At 40.4% G+C, this 19638-nt stretch overlaps 1 protein-coding gene across 3 annotated transcripts in view; it reads left to right on the top strand.

Moving 5' to 3' along the window:
* LOC114651263 (neural cell adhesion molecule 2-like) overlaps window positions 1-19638 on the top strand; it is a 1104951-nt gene that overhangs the window by 871937 nt on the left and 213376 nt on the right. For all 3 annotated transcript variants that reach the window (XM_051927215.1, XM_051927216.1, XM_051927217.1), the window contains exon 12: window positions 7709-7882. In XM_051927215.1, the coding sequence (XP_051783175.1) occupies window positions 7709-7882 (174 nt within the window). The remainder of the gene's footprint in view (window positions 1-7708; window positions 7883-19638) is intronic.

The raw sequence follows: 19638 nt of genomic DNA, 5'->3' as shown, positions 1-19638 counted from the left end.
AAAATTCCTAATACAAGAAATTGTATAAGGCGAACAAAAAAAAAAAAAAAAAAATTATTTTTAAATAACCCAAAATCACACAAGGAGTGCTGCAAATGGCTTTAACAGGCCTTGACTTTTGACAGTCCCCCCCAAGCCTTGACTCTGTAAGAACACCCAAAAAAAAATGGAAGAAACCTTGGGAAAGGAAACTCAAAGAGAGACCCCTTTCCAGGTAGGCTGGGCGTGCAATGCGTGTCAAAAAGAAAAAAGGTGGTCAATACAATCCAATACACAGAACAGAACACAAGCAATCCTCAATACAGCATAAAAATAAAAAATATTACAAGTACAGAGCAGAATTCAACACTGGATGATATCACATGACATGATTTGGATTTGTTCAGAGTCCTGGAGACCTCAGCCATCAAGCTGCCTCCCCCTATTGGCCATTCCACAGCTGGGCCAGCCAATCCGGTGAAAGAACCCCTCTACCCGACGATTCTTGCAATCCTCCATCAGATAGGTGCATTATCCATCCATCATTTAGTTTCCCATCAAACCTTGAAGTCTGTCCCATCATGCACTGGGCACAAGGCACCCTTTTAGAGGGTGAACAACCACCTCAGGATCAACAAACACACATCAGGGGCCAGTTTTGCATTGCCAGTCTACCTAACCTGTATGTCTTTGGACCGAGGGAGGAAACCTGAGTGAACTGAGGAAGACAACAAACAGTAGGTACACCTAATGAAGAACAATACCAAATCTCTATCAAAACAATTAAACAAAGAAAAGTGCAAAACATTCTGAAAAGCAATAATCCATCCATCCATCCATTGTCCAACCCGCTATATCCTAACTACAGGGTCACGGGGGTCTGCTGGAGCCAATCCCAGCCAACACAGGGCACAAGGCAGGAACCAATCCCGGGCAGGGTGCCAGCCCACCGCAGGACACACACCCACACACCAAGCACACACTAGAGACAATTTAGAATCGCCAATGCACCTAACGTGCATGTCTTTGGGCTGTGGGAGGAAACTGGAGCACCCGGAGGAAAGAAAAGCAACAATTTAAAGTAAAATGTCAGCAAAATAAAAAATAAATAAATATATCAGAAGGAGATGAGCCAACGAAGATGAGCCTTGAGCACTACTGCCTCAACACTAGCCTGAGGCCTGTCGGGTCCTTTATAGAGACCACTTCACGCCGCCACATCAGCAGGCTTCACCCCCTTGGGCTAAACATACAAAGTACAAGCCAGATAACAAACTAAACTGAAATGAAAGAAAGACAAAAGGAAAATTACAAAATAATAGAACACTTCTATAATATAAAAAGAAAGAAATGAACAAAACATATTTCTCCACAAATATAATAAAGTAGCTCACGCAGAATGAAGAAGCCCTGGCCTTTTCTCCTATGCTGTCAAATGACTTCAATGACATGTAACGTGAAATAGAAGCATTCAAGTAAGCATACAGATTACATTTCGGCTAAAACTCCAAAATCAATGTTAGTTTTAAAATTAAAATCTTTTTCGGTGACTCCTAATAAGTGCACCAATATGACACTTTAGAGTTTTAATCTAAAAAAGAGAAAAATTGGAATATTAATCAGTTGAACACAATAGGACAATTGACCTTGGCATCACCTCAGTTGCTATTTAAAAGCTCTCGAATGTTAATATCCTCGTTGGATGACGAAGTCAAGAATGGGTCAAGGGCATTGCTGAAAAATAAATGCTCTTTGTTTTTTTTTGGGATGGAAACTGGAAGCGTTTTCCACGTTAACTTCATGCTAATTCTAGTGCATATTTTCCCTCAATTAATGCACACTTTTACATCCAATTTTGCATTTTCATGGGTGGGTAATGGAGTGGTAAGTGGGAGATCAATGGCTCGGTAACATGTACTAGAATGTGTATACCTTATGTGTAATCATTTTAATTATTATTAAACCAACGCAGTGTCTTATGCAATACATCAAAAACCTGGAAGAGTTTTTATGTAAAAGAGACAGCAAGTATGTAATAATAGAAGAGTTGGGATTTTAAAAAAAATTCTATGTGTCATCAAAGGGTTACAAATTAAAAGCAAGCGTACGGTGGAATTAAGAAAGGATTCAGACCCCTTCGCGTTCTTCACACTTTATTGCGTTGTATTGATTGTGAAAAATTTGCTATATTTGCACATCAATCTGCACTCAACAACCCATAATGATAAAGCGAAAACATATTTTCGGAAGGGTTGGTAATTGATTAAAAATCAGAAACTGAAATCTCTCATTAATATGAGTATTTCCATCCTTAATTTGGCACTACAGCTTTGAGTCTTCTTGAGTAAGTCTCTACAAGCTTTGCATACCTGGTTATGGCCACTTTATCCTGCTGTTCTTGGCAGATCCTCTCAAGCTCTGATAGATTCAATGGGATGCATCTGTAGACTGCCATCTTCAGGTCGCCCCCCACAGATGTTCTATGAGGTTTGAATCCGGCCTTTGGCGGGGCCAATCAGAGTCCTGTCCTGAAGCCACCCCAGTGTTGTCTTGGCTCTGTGCTTCAGGTCATTGTCATGCTGAAAGGTGAATTGTCATCCCTGTCTCAGGTTGCGTGTGCGCTGGAGTAGGTTTTCTTCATTTGGCTGCTTTCATTATTCCTTCAGTTCTATTCTCTCCTCCATGCCTGCTTCATCTTAGAGCAGTGTCTGGACTTCGCTAAAACATATCGTTTGGAGTTCTTCTCATAAAATGAAGTTTTTTGTCTCAGAAACATCAGAGGATGTTTCTCCTAATGCTTTCGAAGTCTCTATTGTCATTTGGCAAACTCCAAACATGGCTGTCATCTGAGCCTGATTGATGGAATGCTCATCAGACTGACAAGTTTGAACACTGAAGCACTCTTAGAGTGACTACTGGGTCCATAGTCACCTGCTTGACCAACACGCTTCTTGCCCAGTTACTCAGTTTGGCCACCCAGCCAGCTCTAGGAAGAGTCCTGGTGGTTCCAAAATGATTTCCTTTCAGAAGTTAGGAGGTCACTGTGCAGCTTTACAAATGCTTTTACACCCTTGCCCTGATTTGTGACTCAGCTACAATGATAATCACTGAGGTCTACAGAGAGTTCCTCGGACCGCATGGCTTGGTTTCTGTCCTGACATGCAATGTGAATTGTGGGACCTTCTATGCACGGGTGAAATGATGTCCAGTCTATTCAGTTTGGGCAGAGTGCTGGCTCTGAGGCTAGAGATCTGTGCTGGCCATTGGAAGGTTGCCAGTTCGAAACCCATAAACACCAGAAGTGACTCTACTCCATTGGGACCCCAGGTCCTTAACCTGCAATCGCTTCATCCTGGGTATGACATTAATCTGCAAGCAGGTCCTCCAACTTGCAGGGAGAACTTGGGGGTTGGTGGCAGGATTGGCACTCCAGCCACTGTAAGAAACCTCCCGCTGTTCAGTATGGTGCTGAGGTGTCACCCGCTGCACTCGGATCTCAATCTGGGTGGTTTGCTGTGTGGTGGGTGCGGCAGCCCGCTGTAATCAGCATATGCCGCCAACCTCTCTCTATTCAGTTTGCCACTGGCGGACTCCCAAGTTTCATCTCAGATCCCAAAGGCATGCAGGTTATTTTTATTGTTGAGCCTAAATTGACTCTCTATGAGGGAGTATGCTCTGTTTTGGAGGGCCGCTCAAGTTCTAAACACATCTCTAGGCGAATTAAAGCAAACTGGAGGCACCTGACCACCATCTGGAGAGCCACAGCAAAGTGAGCTGATTTCAGTTTTTGACTTTTAAAAAATTTGCAAATATTTCTAAAAACATGTTATCATTTGTCATTATGGATTTATTGAGTGTAGATTGAGGGTCATAAATAGCAAATTTATCCATTTAAAATTAAAATCTACAAATCAATAATAGTGTGCAGAAAGTGAAGAAGAGATCTAAAGACTTTATAAATCCACTGTGTGTAATATGGACTTGTGCGTGAACTGGAAAATTGCACATGAAATAAACATTAGCATCAATTTTTTAAAACTGTGTAAAATGGAGATCAGCTGTTTTACTCATTGCTTGTTACACCTTTTAAGGTCTCCTAAAGTAATCATCCTACTTGTGTATTAACTTGTCTCTGTCCTGCCTCAGTGGCGTAGCGTAGTGGGGGTGGCAGGGGCGGCCCGCCCCGGGCTGCACTTTTAGGGGGCGGCAAAATTTCACAATAAATAATAATAATATCTTGTAAAAATTTGAACCATACCTAAATAACGGGGCGGCGGAATTTTCCTCCGCACCGGGCGGCTGACACCCACGCTACGCTACTGTCCTGCCTCTCAACTTAAAAAGAAGTGCTGTACAGGTCGTACTTCTCTTCAAAAAATCTTAAAGGTATAATCCTGAGGCCGGCTTTAAGAGCTGATTATCTCCGCTGTCGTTCCAAGTACACCTGCGTTTAGCCTGTGGAACAGGGTGGGGTTGGATCTTGGAGGCGGAGCTGAATGTTTGGGTGGGACTTCACCTTGCTGATGCCCATTCACAGTGTCAGTCATGTTAAACCCAAATGTAGTCACCTTGTCCTGTGTGTTGTTCACATGTCTTCCTGCATTATCTGGAGCATTATGGCTCCAAATGAAAGGGTTGGAAAAGCACAACAAAGATAAAAGGCTACTTCTTTGAATTTGAAACTCAAAGTGTTAAAAGTGTAGGTAAACCTTGCATTGCAGTACATTGCTACAAGTACTTGGGGGGGTCTACATCAATGACAGGCTGGACTGGTCTTGTAACACGCAGGAGCTATAAAAGGAAGGGCAGAGAAGGCTCTTCCTCCTTAGGAGACTGCATTCCTTTAATGTGAGAAGTGATGTCCTTCACATCTTCTGAAACTCTATGATGGCCAGTGGGATTTTTTACGCTGTGGTGTGCTGGGCTGGTAACATCACCTCAAGAGAGGACCACCAAATCAACACAATAAGTAAAAGGGCAAACTCGGCTATAGAATGCACTTTGGACCCCCTGGAGGTCATAGCAAAGGAGAGAATTAAAACAAAACTGTGCATGCTCCCAACCTCCTCCTCCTTCTCCTCCTCTTCATCTCCTGAGTGCCATTATGAGCAATGCTGCACATCTTCTCTCTGACACACAAACAATGAGGACTTTCAGCCTGTAAATTATTTAGCAAATGTTTATCAAGAAATGTTTTTGTTTTTTGTTTTGATGTGTTCATGTCTTCTATTATTGTACAAAATAAAGTTTATATTAAAAAAAAATATCTATCTATCTATCTATCTATCTATCTATCTATCTATCTATCTATCTATCTATCTATCTATCTATCTATCTATCATCTAGCTATATTTATTATATACTGCTTTTCTACCTGCATTAACATCTACTGTATGCCATACAATGCATATGTTTCTATTACTGTATTTACCATTTGTTATGGGATACATTAAAGCAGTGTTAATGTTTGTGATGCACCATCTGTTGGAATCACAAATGCAATGCAGTGTAATACTAGAAATGACAGAGGCATTGAAACGAGACAGATACACTGACAGACACACAGAAACTTATCCTTTACGTTACAACTTAAACTTAAGTTATAATTTAACATATCTTTATCCTAACAGAATTAAACGATGCACTTGCATTTTTCAAGTCTTACTATAATTGTGAAGCAAAAACTATGTCTTATATTTTAAATTGCATAACAATAATGAAAATACATATCTATCTATCTATCTATCTATCTATCTATCTATCTATCTATCTATCTATCTATCTATCTATCTATCTATCTATCTATCTATCTATCTATCTATCTATAATATAGTGCCTTTCATATCTATCTATCTATCTATCTATCTATCTATCTATCTATCTATCTATCTATCTATCTATCTATAATATAGTGCCTTTCATATCTATCTATCTATCTATCTATCTATCTATCTATCTATCTATCTATCTATCTATCTATCTATCTATCTATCTATCTATCTATCTATCTATCATATAGTGTCTTTCATGTTCGTTTTATCCATCTTTTAGTTCCTTTCTATCTATCTATCTATCTATCTATCTATCTATCTATCTATCTATCTATCTATCTATCTATCTATCTATCTATCTATCTATCTATCTATCTATCTATCTATCTATCTATCTATCTATCTATCTATCTATCTATCTATCTATCTATCATATAGTGTCTTTCATGTTTGTTTTATCCATCTTTTAGTTCCTATCTATCTATCTATCTATCTATCTATCTATCTATCTATCTATCTATCTATCTATCTATCTATCTATCTATCTATCTATCTATCTATCTATCTATCTATCTATCTATCTATCTATCATATAGTGTCTTTCATATTCGTTTTATCCATCTTTTAGTTCCTTTCTATCTATCTATCTATCTATCTATCTATCTATCTATCTATCTATCTATCTATCTATCTATCTATCTATCTATCTATCTATCTATCTATCTATCTATCTATCTATCTATCTGGGGCATGAAATATAACAAAACATCAAATTCAAAATTTCAACTTTTAAATTATTTACTTAGGCAAGCAAAGTTAGCAGGCCGTAATAATAAAAAGAATGGCACATTACCAGATGATGTACTCTTTATTTTCAAATTTTATGTTATTTCAATAATTAAGCTGGAATTTATGTATTATAAAACAATGTGTAATATCAAAGAATTTGAAAAAGTGTGGGGAGTGAAAGAGGTGCTGTGGTCTATTGAGGAGGGGCAACTAAAAATCAATTTGGAATAACATAGAAGGGCTAGTGTGCGATTGTTATGGTAGTTGTTAGAAGGATTAGACAGAGTACTGAATACTAAATACAGACTTGTGTACTTGACTTATGTGTGGGGTAGGAGGTGTGGAGGAGTAATGTTTTTGTTATTTGTATTGAGAAATTGTTATTTGTATTGATGTGTTCATGTCTTCTATTATTGTACAAAATAAAGTTTATATTAAAAATATCTCTATCTATCTATCTATCTATCTATCTATCTATCTATCTATCTATCTATCTATCTATCTATCTATCTATCTATCTATCTATCTATCTATGTTAGTAAAGTGTCTTTTTAGGATTTGATATAATGAAATTTATTATGCAAGCTTTCAATTTGGTCTTTTTTGGACAAAAATGGCTGCCATGGTTTGAAGCCAGGGAACCCTTGTGTTTTCTTTTTCCATTTATAATAATGTGTTCACATTACACAGATTCACCTTCCGAAGGTTTTTTTTAGATTAGATTAGCTTCACAAGGTGAGGAAAGCCTTTTATAGTGCTAAATTAATTTTATGTGCTACACTCAATTATTTTGTAATGAACAGCATGGGATGAACTTTGAAAGTGTGGCTCAGTTCATTCACCCATTCGTTTTCCAGCCCTGCGTGTTTGAAGAGAGAGTCAAAGGGTGCTGGCGCCTGTCTTGGTAGTGTCTGTCACAAGGTGGGAATAACTTGTATGCCATTCCAACACAGAGAAGATGACAATAGCTGTTTTTCTTAAACAAAACACCAAATGGTATACATTTTTACATCCAAACGCTCCTGAACATACCTGAAAGGAAACATAAATCATAAAGCACCTGTAGGCTAATACAGTGTCACCAAAGAGAACAGCATTCTGTGCACATAACCGTTTGTTCACTTCTTCTGTATTTCTGTCTCCTAATCCTGTTTTTGGTTTTCTTTCAGATGTGCCCTCCAACCCCTACGCTGTAAGGTTAAGCTCAGTACTCCAGACGGTAGCAGTGGTCTCCTTCACCAAACCTGACTCGCATGGCGGGGTCCCTATCAGTCACTACCAGGTTGATTTCAAGGAGAGCACTGTAGACGACTGGAAAGCTGTGCGCTCCCATGGCATTCAAAGTAAGTGTCTTGATTAATGACTTTGAGCAGTCGGTAAATAAATGGTAATGTGTCTGACTATATGAACATTTGATGCTTCACGTCGCCTTACCTGTTATTTAGGGCGCTGAACAGCCCCAGATCTCATCATGGTGACTCTCTCGACTGTAGCGTCCTCCTGTTGTGCACTTGAATGATATCCCACTGGCTCCATTAATGAAACGGCTTGTTTCCCAGGATTATCGTTCAGGCCTGACTGGGCGCCGTATTCATTTTGAAAGTTGTTTTTGTCATTTGTTTGATTTTTTTTTCTAATAGGTATGTCTTTCAATAAGCAGGATCCTGGGCTGTAGGTCACTTGATTCTGCTTAATGGCTAGGAGTGATAGAACCAAGCGGAGGAGAGGACGTGCCATGCAGAGACACTTTCAATTAGATTTGCTGCATTTGTACGGCACGGTGTGCATTTTGTGCACCTTGTCCAATTGTAAGATTCCTTCCTGTCCATCTGCCCTGTTGTTTTGAGTCCATTTTGCACTAATCAGGGTATTCTGGCTTTGATTATTAACTGTACTGGGCCTACACAATAGAGAGGTGTTACGTTTGCAGAAATGCACAAATTAAATTGTTTCAAATTTTTCATTCTGTGTTGTTCTTTAGTGTTCTTATTCCACACAGACATATCTGTGTGCAGCTTTTTGCTCACTCTCCTCAAGCTGCTTTACTCAACCTAACCAACCTAACCTAATGGCTCAACCTAACCTTGGACAGCCATTTCTATTAACACTAGAATCTCTGAAGCCTACAAAAAAACACGTAATCCCAGTCCACCTTAAATTCCTTTGCACCTCTTCATCAATGTCTTTTGTGTTGTAAATGTGTCGATCAGCACAAGCAGCAAGCATCCTGCTGTCCCATCCTCTACCTCGAAGGAGCTCAACTTGGACAGAACATTCTCTCAGCTCAAGGCTCTTTATTTGGTTGTGAGGTACCTGGAGTTGTATAGGGTAAATAATATATCGTTATTTGAAATACAAGCATTTCATGTGTGTTCCGTGTCTACAACTATCTTGTAAGTGTAGGATGACAGGAAATGCGAGAAATGCATGAAATGCTGAACACATACGTAAAACAGAAACTTGTTTCAAGTTATAGTACTAATGACAAAATTTTGACATGGATTGTCATGTAAATGTAGGATGACAGGTTTATATAAGTAACATATAAATGTGTTTTTATTTAAAGACCATCACAAAACATAATCACAAATGGAACTTTGCACAATACCTTGGCGAGCTCTGTAAGTCGTGCAAACGTTGTACAGCATGTTCCATCCATAATAAGAGTCACATTCTTGACACCAACATGTTTAATTTCTTCTCACTTCATTTCGATACAAAGCAATAAATTATTTGTTCTTGTATTATTAAAACTTGAAAACACTCAAATGACGTGACTGAGTAGGAACTCACCGTCAATTATTGTCACTGTTGTAATCAAAGCCTTAAGTACCAGTGCCCATAATTATCAAATGTCTTAGAGTAGGAAAACAGTCCTAATGGCTCGGAAATCTCAGAATGATTCACATATGGTCCAGCTCTGAGGTGTAGGAGTAAAAGTATTTTAACGATTTCCTTAATTTAGGAAACTACTCCTAACTTAACCAGAATTTAGGAGAGCTCTTGAAGGGATTCAGGTAGAGATCAGCATGCATATTCCAAGAAAGGAAGAATGTTTTGGAAATGAACTTGTAAAAAGACATTGATTGATTTGATGGAGATGGAACAATACAGTGATCCCTCGCTATATTGCGCTTCGCCTTTCGCGGCTTCACTCTATCGTGGATTTTATATGTAAGCATATTTAAATATATATCGCAGATTTTTTGCTGGTTCGCGGATTTCTGCTGACAATGGGTCTTTTAATTTCTGGTATATGCTTCCTCAGTTGGTTTACCCAGTTGATTTCATACAAGGGACGCTATTGGCAGATGGCTGAGAAGCTACCCAGCTTACTTTTCTCTGTCTCTCTCTCTCTTGCGCTGACTTTTTCTGATCCTGACGTAGGGGGATTGAGCAGGGGGGCTGTTCGCACACCTACACGATACGGACGCTCGTCTAATAATGCTGAAAGATTATCTTCACGTTGGCTAACATCTGTGCAGCTGCTTCGTGAAGTGACATGCTGCACGGTGCTTCACATACTTAAAAGCACGAAGGGCACGTATTGATTTTTTTATCTGTCTCTCTCTATCTCTCTCTATCTCTCTCTCTCTGCTCCTGACGGAGGGGGTGTGAGCTGCCACCTTCAACAGCTTTGTGCCACGGTGCTTCGCATACTTAAAAGCCAAACAGCCCTATTGATTTGTTTGCTCCTTTGAAGAGGAAGATATGTTTGCATTCTTTTAATTGTGAGACTGAACTGTCATCTCTGTCTTGTCATGGAGCACAGTTTAAACTTTTGAAAAAGAGACAAATGTTTGTTTGCAGTGTTTGAATAATGTTCCTGTCTCTCTACAACCTCCTGTGTTTCTGCGCAAATCTGTGACCCAAGCATGACAATATAAAAATAACCATATAAACATATGGTCTCTACTTCGCGGATTTTCTTATTTCACGGGTGGCTCTGGAACGCAACCCCCGCGATGGAGGAGGGATTACTGTATAAGCAACAAGTCTTGTACAATACGTGATCGCTCCATCTGCACAGATGACAAAATAATAATAATAATAATAATTATTATTATTATAAAAATAATAATAATACATGAAAATATTGGTAACTTTTTGTGAAAAATGCAGCTTCCCAATAGCAATTGTTTGGCAATGTCACAACCAAGGTTTTCTTGAACGTTGCACCGAGCTTTGAACCCCCTTACAATGTGTGAGGTATTATACAAGTCTATACATTTCCCCACCTGTCCACGTGGGGTGACATTACAACAAGCTGCATTCATGCCAGTCATTAGGCACAGAAAGACCTTTGCCCCAGGTGTTGATGAGCGTGCATGTGTCAATTGCAAACAATATCTGTTGTGGAAAAATCTTTCCTCGGTTTTCAGAGAAGTTAGTCATGGAGTGAGATGAGAATGCAGAACAATTCTTTATTTGCACAAATGTCTTGGTCCGTGGAGTGAGCAATTAATTAAACAATTTTTTCCCTTTTATCCTTTTATATTATCATTACCTTATCTGACTCTTAATATGGAGAATTCTATCATCTTAGCCAATCGACTACAGCCAGCAGTAACGTTGTATACATGTTGATTCTTCCATCATTCTGAACATCGCTTCATTAACAGGGGTCCCCTAAGGGTTTTCCCATTGATCTTATCACAGCTTCATACTAGGGGTGTTTGGGCTTTCTCACTAGTTTGTCCTCGCTTTTTAAGGGGGTGTTCATTACTCATTTACTTCATTTTAACCTTGTTAACTACTTCGGTAGCTCCACTAAGATGAGGCAAATGCTTTAAGCCACATGTAGTTAACCCTTTAGTTACTGTACCTTCTGTCCTTTTCTTTATGTTTTAATTAATTCATTATCACCACTTCAGTATATACTTGCAATAATTTGTAACAATTATAAATTAACTAAAAATTTCATATATCACAGTATCAACACCCAGGTGGTCTTGAATGGAAAGTGTATTGTAGAAGCCAGCACGATACCCCGAAGATAAGCGGGGCAGTATGGATGATTGACAGTGAAATGTCACAAAGGTATGCTAAGTTCTTCAATCTGTGATCCCATGGGACATTTGTGTTACAGTTTACAAGAAGGCTGGATCCCACTCCTGGGGTTTTAGATAGAGTCTCACAGAAGATAAGGTGGGATCATGGAGAGAGGCATGGCACTCCATGGTGGAAGATGGTTGGAAACACTGGGAGAGTGAATGTGACTTACAGCCATGTTTACTTCCAGTATAATTGTTAAGTCACAAGGTGTTTCCCATGGCACAGGTCACATTATGTGTTGGGTGAAAAGATAGATAATTATATCAAACTAGCCAACCCGCGGCGTAACGTACGCCACATAATTATGTATTGATGGGTGAACACTTGCTGAACGACACAGTTGTCCAAATGGGGTGGGTTTGTGGATACCACTGTGAGTGAATGAAAAGATGGACCTCTGGAGAGAGCAACATACAATTGTCCGTGACTGAAAGCGGGATCGTCTGTGACGATGGAGGGAACGCTGGTGAAAGTTACTTCATCGGTTGGGATAAGTTTCAGCACTTGTTCATTAAGGTGTAGCAAGTCTTCATTGTTGACGCTTAATATAGCTTGCGTACTGAGTTGTTCCGGAGTCACAGTTGAGAAACACTTTTTTAATGTCTTTTAAGCACAGGGAAAAAAATTAACATGTGAAACATCCGTAATGTAATAAGCCACCAAGAAAAGTAACATTGCAACAATGCACGCTACGATCCGATCGCTGTAAACAGAAGTGAAAACAAAATCGAGGCCGGTGCATTCTTTAACTGCCTTGTAGCGCAATGGTAGTGCTGCTGTTTTGTAGTAAGGAGACTGTGGAAGATTTTGGGTTTGCTTCCCGGTTTCTCCCTGTGTGGATAGCGCTTTGAATACTGAAAACACCGGTATATCAATGTAATGAAGTATTGTTATTCTTATGCGTCCAGCGCTCTCTCTCTCTCGCACGCCTGTATGTGTGTGTGTGTCGCTCGCTCTCTCTCGCTCGCTGCACGTGTTCCTGCAGGCATACCAGTAAGTGAATGAAAAGATGGAACTCTGGAGAGAGCAACATACAACTGTCCGTGACTGAAAACTGGTTTTGGCAGATACATTCACATCTTTTTGAAAGTTTGGCCCTGTGCCTTATCAATTGTCATCGCAAAGGCAAATCTAACAGGAAATTGTCTTTGGGCAGATGCATGCGCAGGCTCTCTCTCAGCAGCACGCGAGCCCCCCCCCCCCCCCCCCCCTCTGTAACATTGCAGCAGTTGTATAAACACTTTTTTTTTAAATGAGTTTTAAGCACAGGGGGAAAAAAACCCAGGCTCCCTGCATGCGCAGGCTCTCTCTCTTTCAGCAGCACGAGAGCCTCCCCAGCCCCCCCCCCCCCCCTCTCTCTCTCTCAGCAGCACAGGAGCCCCCCCCCCCCTCTCAGCAGAACACAAGCCCCCTCCCCCTCTCTTTCTCAGAAGCAGGCGAGCCCTCTCTCTCTCTCTCTAACATTGCAGCAGTCGTATAAACACTTTTTTTTAAAATGAGTTTTAAGCACAAGGGGAAAAAAAGGAACATTTGAACAAATCCGAACTTTATTTAAAAGCCAACCAAGATAGTAACATTGCAGGAGTTCACCATTTTTAATCAGGCGACTGACAGTAGTGGAGCCAGGCATAGAGAAGGTCAGCTGCTGAGAAAGCATCTCGACTGTTTCAGGGCGGTGAAGCAGGTGAGACGCTAATGAAAAAGAGGCACAGGGCTTATTGGTTTTTAAAGACTGCTTCCTTCATTATGTTTTAACCTCAGTTTTAAAGGATTGCGCGGCTCTCTCTGTCGGGCTGCCTGTGTGTGCGCGGCTCTCTCTCTCGGGCTGCCTGTGTGTGCCTCTGTCTCTCTCTGGCGCTGCCTCTGTGTGAACCAAGGTTCCACTGAGGTTGACTAATGAAAAGTCAACGTGGCTCAGAGCTGCAAGTGGACTGTGGCACAGACAAACAGAAATGACGGCATGTTTTCCGAGGCATCGCGTCCGAGTTGGTGGACGTGGCTCTGCGAGTTGTCGTCGTATCCAATGGTCTTAGAGTTGGTGGGCGTGGCTCCTTCCTGTGTGCGCCATGGGTTTTTACTTGTCGGCGGCTTAATGAATCCACGCCTCTTCCGGCGTGTTTTCCATGGGTGGCTACTTGTCTTCCGGCTTAGTGAATTATATATACAGTAATCCCTCCTCCATCGCGGGGGTTGCGTTCCAGAGCCACCCGCGAAATAAGAAAATCCGCGAAGTAGAAACCATATGTTTATATGGTTATTTTTATATTGTCATGCTTGGGTCACAGATTTGCGCAGAAACACAGGAGGTTGTAGAGAGACAGGAACGTTATTCAAACACTGCAAACAAACATTTGTCTCTTTTTCAAAAGTTTAAACTGTGCTCCATGACAAGACAGAGATGACAGTTCTGTCTCACAATTAAAAGAATGCAAACATATCTTCCTCTTCAAAGGAAACAGAGAGGAAAGCAAACAAATCAATAGGGCTGTTTGGCTCTTAAGTATGCGAAGCACCACAGCACAAAGCTGTTGAAGGTGGCAGCTCACACCCCCTCCGTCAGGAGCAGGGAGAGAGAGAGAGAGAGAGAGACAGAGAGAAACAAAGTCAAAAATCAATACGTGCCCTTTGAGCTTTTAAGTATGCGAAGCACCGTGCAGCATACTTAAAAGCTGCACACAGAAGGTAGCAATGTGAAGATAATCTTTCAGCATTTTTAGACGAGCGTCTGTATCGTCTAGGTGTGCGAACAGCCCCCCAGCTCACACCCCCTACGTCAGGATCAGAGAAAGTCAGCGCAAGAGAGAGAAAGAAAAGTAAGCTGGGTAGCTTCTCAGCCATCTGCCAATAGCGTCCCTTGTATGAAATCAACTGGGCAAACCAACTGAGGAAGCATGTACCAGAAATTAAAAGACCCATTGTCCTCAGAAATCCGCAAACCAGCAAAAAATCCACGATATATATTTAAATATGCTTACATATAAAATCCGCGATAGAGTGAAGCCGCGAAAGTCGAAGCGCGATATAGTGAGGGATCACTGTATAGATGAGGCTTAAATTGAAAGGATTCTACAAAAAGTCTATAGTGTGAGGCTTTGTCTGAGCCTCTCCTCTGCACGACTTCCTTTCTTATGTAGTGTATATCAGCGGAACATCTAAAATAAAGGCTGATTTAAACTTCTGTGTTGAGCCGATGCAGTAGCCCCCCCAAAGCCTATGGCGTACACATCTCCACAAAAACACATCGCATCGACCTCCACATAACCCTTCGATAACAGGTTTCTGTTCGTCTTTCACAATTTCAAAGTGAACATGGAGCAGATCGAGGAAAGACTTGGCCAAGAAGTTAAGAGATGTTCACATTTTTATGATACGAAGGCGATCAATACGGCTGCCAGTTTGTGATGCAAAATATCAGCTGATATTGGTTTGGGAGTTGGCAAATATATAAAAAACTGCAAAAATGTGAGGGACAAAAACGCTCGCCTATGGAGGAAAGTGGAGTGGTGATCCTGGAGGGCAAAAAACTGGCTGAATTTTAATGGATCATTTGCTTTACTTGCATGCTACAAATACCTCCAACTAGCATTCAGACATTTTCCTGCAGAGGTATAAATTACTTTCGGCCATGTAGTCTACAGCGTAGGCTTAAAACAGAAGTATGTATATCAGCCTTTAGGGAGATGAGGGAGATGCAGTTGTGTCATAGAATTCACATCTTGGGCTCAAATCACATACTCAGCCATGGTCTGTGTGGAGTTTGCATGTTCCCCCTCTGTCTGTGATGGATTTTTTCTCTTTACTTTTCTTTTTTCTACTAAAACATCAAAGACCTGCAGATTAAAATAACGGGTAACTGTAAATTTAAGTTTAAGCTGGTTGCCATTTGTATGTAGTACAATGAAAATTGCATGTACTACACATATCTCCTTTAAATAGTGACAATAATACAATGCCAACACCTGAAAAAGTGTGTATAAGTGGGTGCTGCGACAGGCTGGCACCAATTGATTTCAGGATTGGCTCCAGCCTCCTGCGAATCGGATGCCTTCTGGATGAAATACATATGAGCTGGTATGAAGATGCAGCCTACGTACAGTATAAAAGCAGCAACGGCTGACGACATTCAAAGCTGGACACATAGTGCAGTGCTGCTAGCTAAAGAGGGTTAATGCTGCACACTGCCAACCAAAAACGCCCTGCATTGTACCGTTTGGGCTGCTTTGCTATTTATCAAGATAGTCTATTAAATCTAAATTGTTAGCTATGAATATGTATGAGCGTTTTGGAGAGCTCTGAAGTTGAGTGCCACTAACTAAAGGAACAGTATGTAGCGGTGATATTTAGTGCTTAAGTGGCTATTCACTACTGCATTTATAGAGATAGAGCAGTAATGACTCTTTTATTTAAATGCATCACATTTTAAAGCAAATTATTATTTCAACGTAGCAGAGATGGGAGGGCTTTGTAAATCTACAAAGCCTAAATGACAAGCCAATTCGCGCCTAAGGAAAAGTGCTAATTTTGTTAATGACTATGACAAAAATAAAGTATGTAATTCCACCCGTAATGACCATTAATGCGCTACTGTGTCCCGCTTGGTTATAATAGCGCAAGCAGATATAATTCAACTGTAGCCCCTTGGGCTATCCATATGAAAACAAAGTACACTTGATAGTTTTACACTCTTTTATTGCACTTTCAGACTTTCTGACTAACATTACCGTGTCAGTGTCGCATTACATTTTCGAATTTATATAGTGATGTAACACAACATGAAGTGTGCAACAATTCAAAACTTTGTTACACTTAAATTAAGGCAACCCCACAAAGGTACAAATTAACACTGGGCAGGGGTCTCCATGAGTCACTAGGGGTGGCTTACCTACCGTGCTGACTTTTGTTCTCAATGTGAAAATACCGTGAATCCCGAAAAGTTGAGTAATGTTGTAACAGCCGCTTGGAATAAATCTGAAAAGCTTCATAAATCAATTAACACAAACTGAAATCACTAATTACACTGCACAACAAAGGTTTTGCTTATTGAACAGTGTTGGGTGTTTCTGATAGATTTTTGGGTGCTGATCACGAATATCACATCAAAATTTACCCATCAGGTACTGTTTCAGTTTTGTTATGATTTTTTCTTATATTTGTATCCAAACATTTTCGCTCTTGTAAGTGACTTATCAACAACGGTTTGTGCAGCCTAGGTATGTCCAGGCATGGAATCAGGCCAGGTTGGAAGCTGTTCTGTGGAAGTTGACATCCTGGGCAGGTCTGAACGAGCTTGACGCTGTCTCAGCATGTTATAAAGGTGACTTACATACACCGATCCTGCTCATTTGTTTAATATAGATAGTCAGTGTGTATGTAAAGTATCAGTATAGTAAAGTATAGTATCTGCAGCAATATAACAGTAAGTAAGCTTGATGCTATAGATGTTTTGAGTCGGGCAATATGTCTCATCAATGACGTAACAGCCGCAATACATTCTGCTATATCTGAGGCGAATATACACTTGCGCCTCAGAGACGTTGGATGACTGCTCTTGTGAAGAAAGCTTATCTTCTGTATTTCGGCTGCAAAATTGGCGATCAGGACAAGGAATAGGCACCTCACATTTGCTGTGCGACATGTGCTGTCAGTCTGAGAGCCTGGCACAGAGGCACTTGAAAGACGATGCCGTTTGCTGTTCCGATGATATGGCGAGAACAGATAGATCATGTGATGGACTTTTACTTCTGTTTGACTAATGTGTCTGGTTTCTCTGCCAAAAAACAAGAAGTCAACTGAATATCCTAATCTGCCTTCAGCAACGAGACCCGTGCCACATGATGACAGTCTTCCGATTCCGAAACCACCAGAGGATTGCACCTTAGACGAACCAGATGAAGAAACTGCAATGCAGGGTACTGACAGTGACATTGACCCAGATTTTGAACCGTGCTCATCAGGTGATCCACATCTGATAACACAGTCCGAACTGAACGATTTGGTCAGAGATTTGGGTCTGTCAAAAGGAAAAGCCGAGCTGCTGGGTTCGAGACTAAAGGAATGGTATTTGCTGTCACCAGGTATGAAAATTTCTGGTTTTTTTCGACGACATCATGATATAACCAAATTTTTTGCACAAGTCAACAGTCTTTGTTTCTGTTGTGACACTGAAGGATTGTTCTCGGCCTTGGGTTGTGATCATAACCTGGAAGAGTGGCGTCTCTTCATTGATTCGTCAAAGTTAAGCCTGAAAGCTGTTCTGCTACACAATGGCAACGTTTATCCTTCAGTACCTGTTGGCTATGCGGCACACATGAAAGAAACGTTTGAGAATATGGAACTGTTGCTGAAGTACGTCCAGTATAGCAGGTACAACTGGGAATATCTGTGGAGATCTTCATGTCGTTGCTCTGTTAGTAGGACTGCAGCTCGGCAATACAAAGTACTGTTGTTTCATCTGTGAATGGGACAGCAATGCCAAAAAGTCACACTATTCTCAACAGAGCTGGCCACTCTGTAAAAAGTTAGTTCCAGGACAGAAAAATGTGGCACATGAATCGCCCCAGCAAAGATATTTTTGCCTCCACTTCACATAAAACTGGGACTCATGAAGAATTTCGTGAAAGCACTGAACAAGAAAGGTGAAAGTTTTCGTTATTTGAGACAGATGTTCCCAAAAATAACTGCCATTTTTGTTGGCCCCCAGATCAGACATGTTATGAGTGACAAGCAGTTTGAAGATCTGTTAGTTGGGCAGGAAAAAATTGCCTGGAAAGCCTTCAAAGACGTTGACAATTTTCTGGGCAATTACAGAGCCCCAAACTCCATTCAGCTGGTAGACAAACTTCTCAAAGCATACAAGACAATGAAGTGCAACATGTCACTCGAGATTCATTTCCTCCACTCACACTTGGACTTCTTCCCCACAAATCTCGGTACTGTCAGTGACGAACACAGTGAAAGGTTTCATCAGGACATTGCTACAATGGAGAAACGATACCAGGGAAACTGGAATCCATCAATGCTTGCTGGCTACTGTCGAACACTGCAACGTGATGCACCGGACATTGAATACAAAAGAAAATCAGGAGCAAAACACTTTTAATTCTGTTGAATTTAATAGCTTATGTGAAACATAAAGTTGACTAAATACGTTATTGTCAGTAAACATATAAATGTCTATTTCTCAGAGTTCCTATGTGAAGCAGTAAAACCAAAACTATATTTGTGCATACCCAGTAGGTACCTGTCACAATCGGCAAAAACTTTTCAGGAAGACTTTCAAAAAAATTGTTGTGCAGTGTTATTCAAAGAGAGTGTAATATCAAAGAATTAAATAAGAACATAAAAAATGTGACAAACGAGAGCAGGCCATCCAGCTAATAGCTCGGCCGTCCCAATGTCTCATCCATTTTCCTGCTAAAGGTTGTCAAGATTTCTGCTCCAACTACAGTTGACTTCAGTTTTAAATGCTCCTCTCCTTAATTTTCAACCATTAAGTTGAAACAATTCTGATGGATCTTTAATATCAATGCCTTTGAGGACTTTAAATACCTGAATTAGGTCCTCACACAGTCTTCTCTCGTCGAAACTAAGCAGGTTTCATTCCCTGAGTTTGTTGCAGTAGGACATGTCCTTACATCCCATGATGCACTTGGTTGCCCTCCTCGGCACAGCTTCAAGTGCTGCTGTGTCTTTCTTATGCTGTTGTGACCAAAACTGCACACAGTACTCCAGATGAAGTTTTACTAATGCAAAAATTAACACACTTACAAAAACTGAGGAAAACTATAAGCCAAGAGTCAAAATACAATTAGTAATGGTGAGAAAAGGCCAACTAGAAACCAGTTAGAAAATGGCTGACTCGTGAATTCAGGGGCTTAGTGAAGTGTTTTCAGCCTTGGTAAAATATTTTTTCTTTGGCTACCTTACTAAAGAGTCAGTTATCTGATTTTTTTGTTTATTAAATATTTTTGTAAAATCATCATATTCAAAAATAACAGCTATAATAGAATACAATTCCACGTGATAGTGGACTCCATTAAAAACA

The sequence above is a fragment of the Erpetoichthys calabaricus genome, chromosome 4, assembly GCF_900747795.2.
Source record: "Erpetoichthys calabaricus chromosome 4, fErpCal1.3, whole genome shotgun sequence".
Classification (NCBI taxonomy): domain Eukaryota; kingdom Metazoa; phylum Chordata; class Cladistia; order Polypteriformes; family Polypteridae; genus Erpetoichthys; species Erpetoichthys calabaricus.
This window is presented reverse-complemented; position numbering and strand designations above follow the sequence as displayed.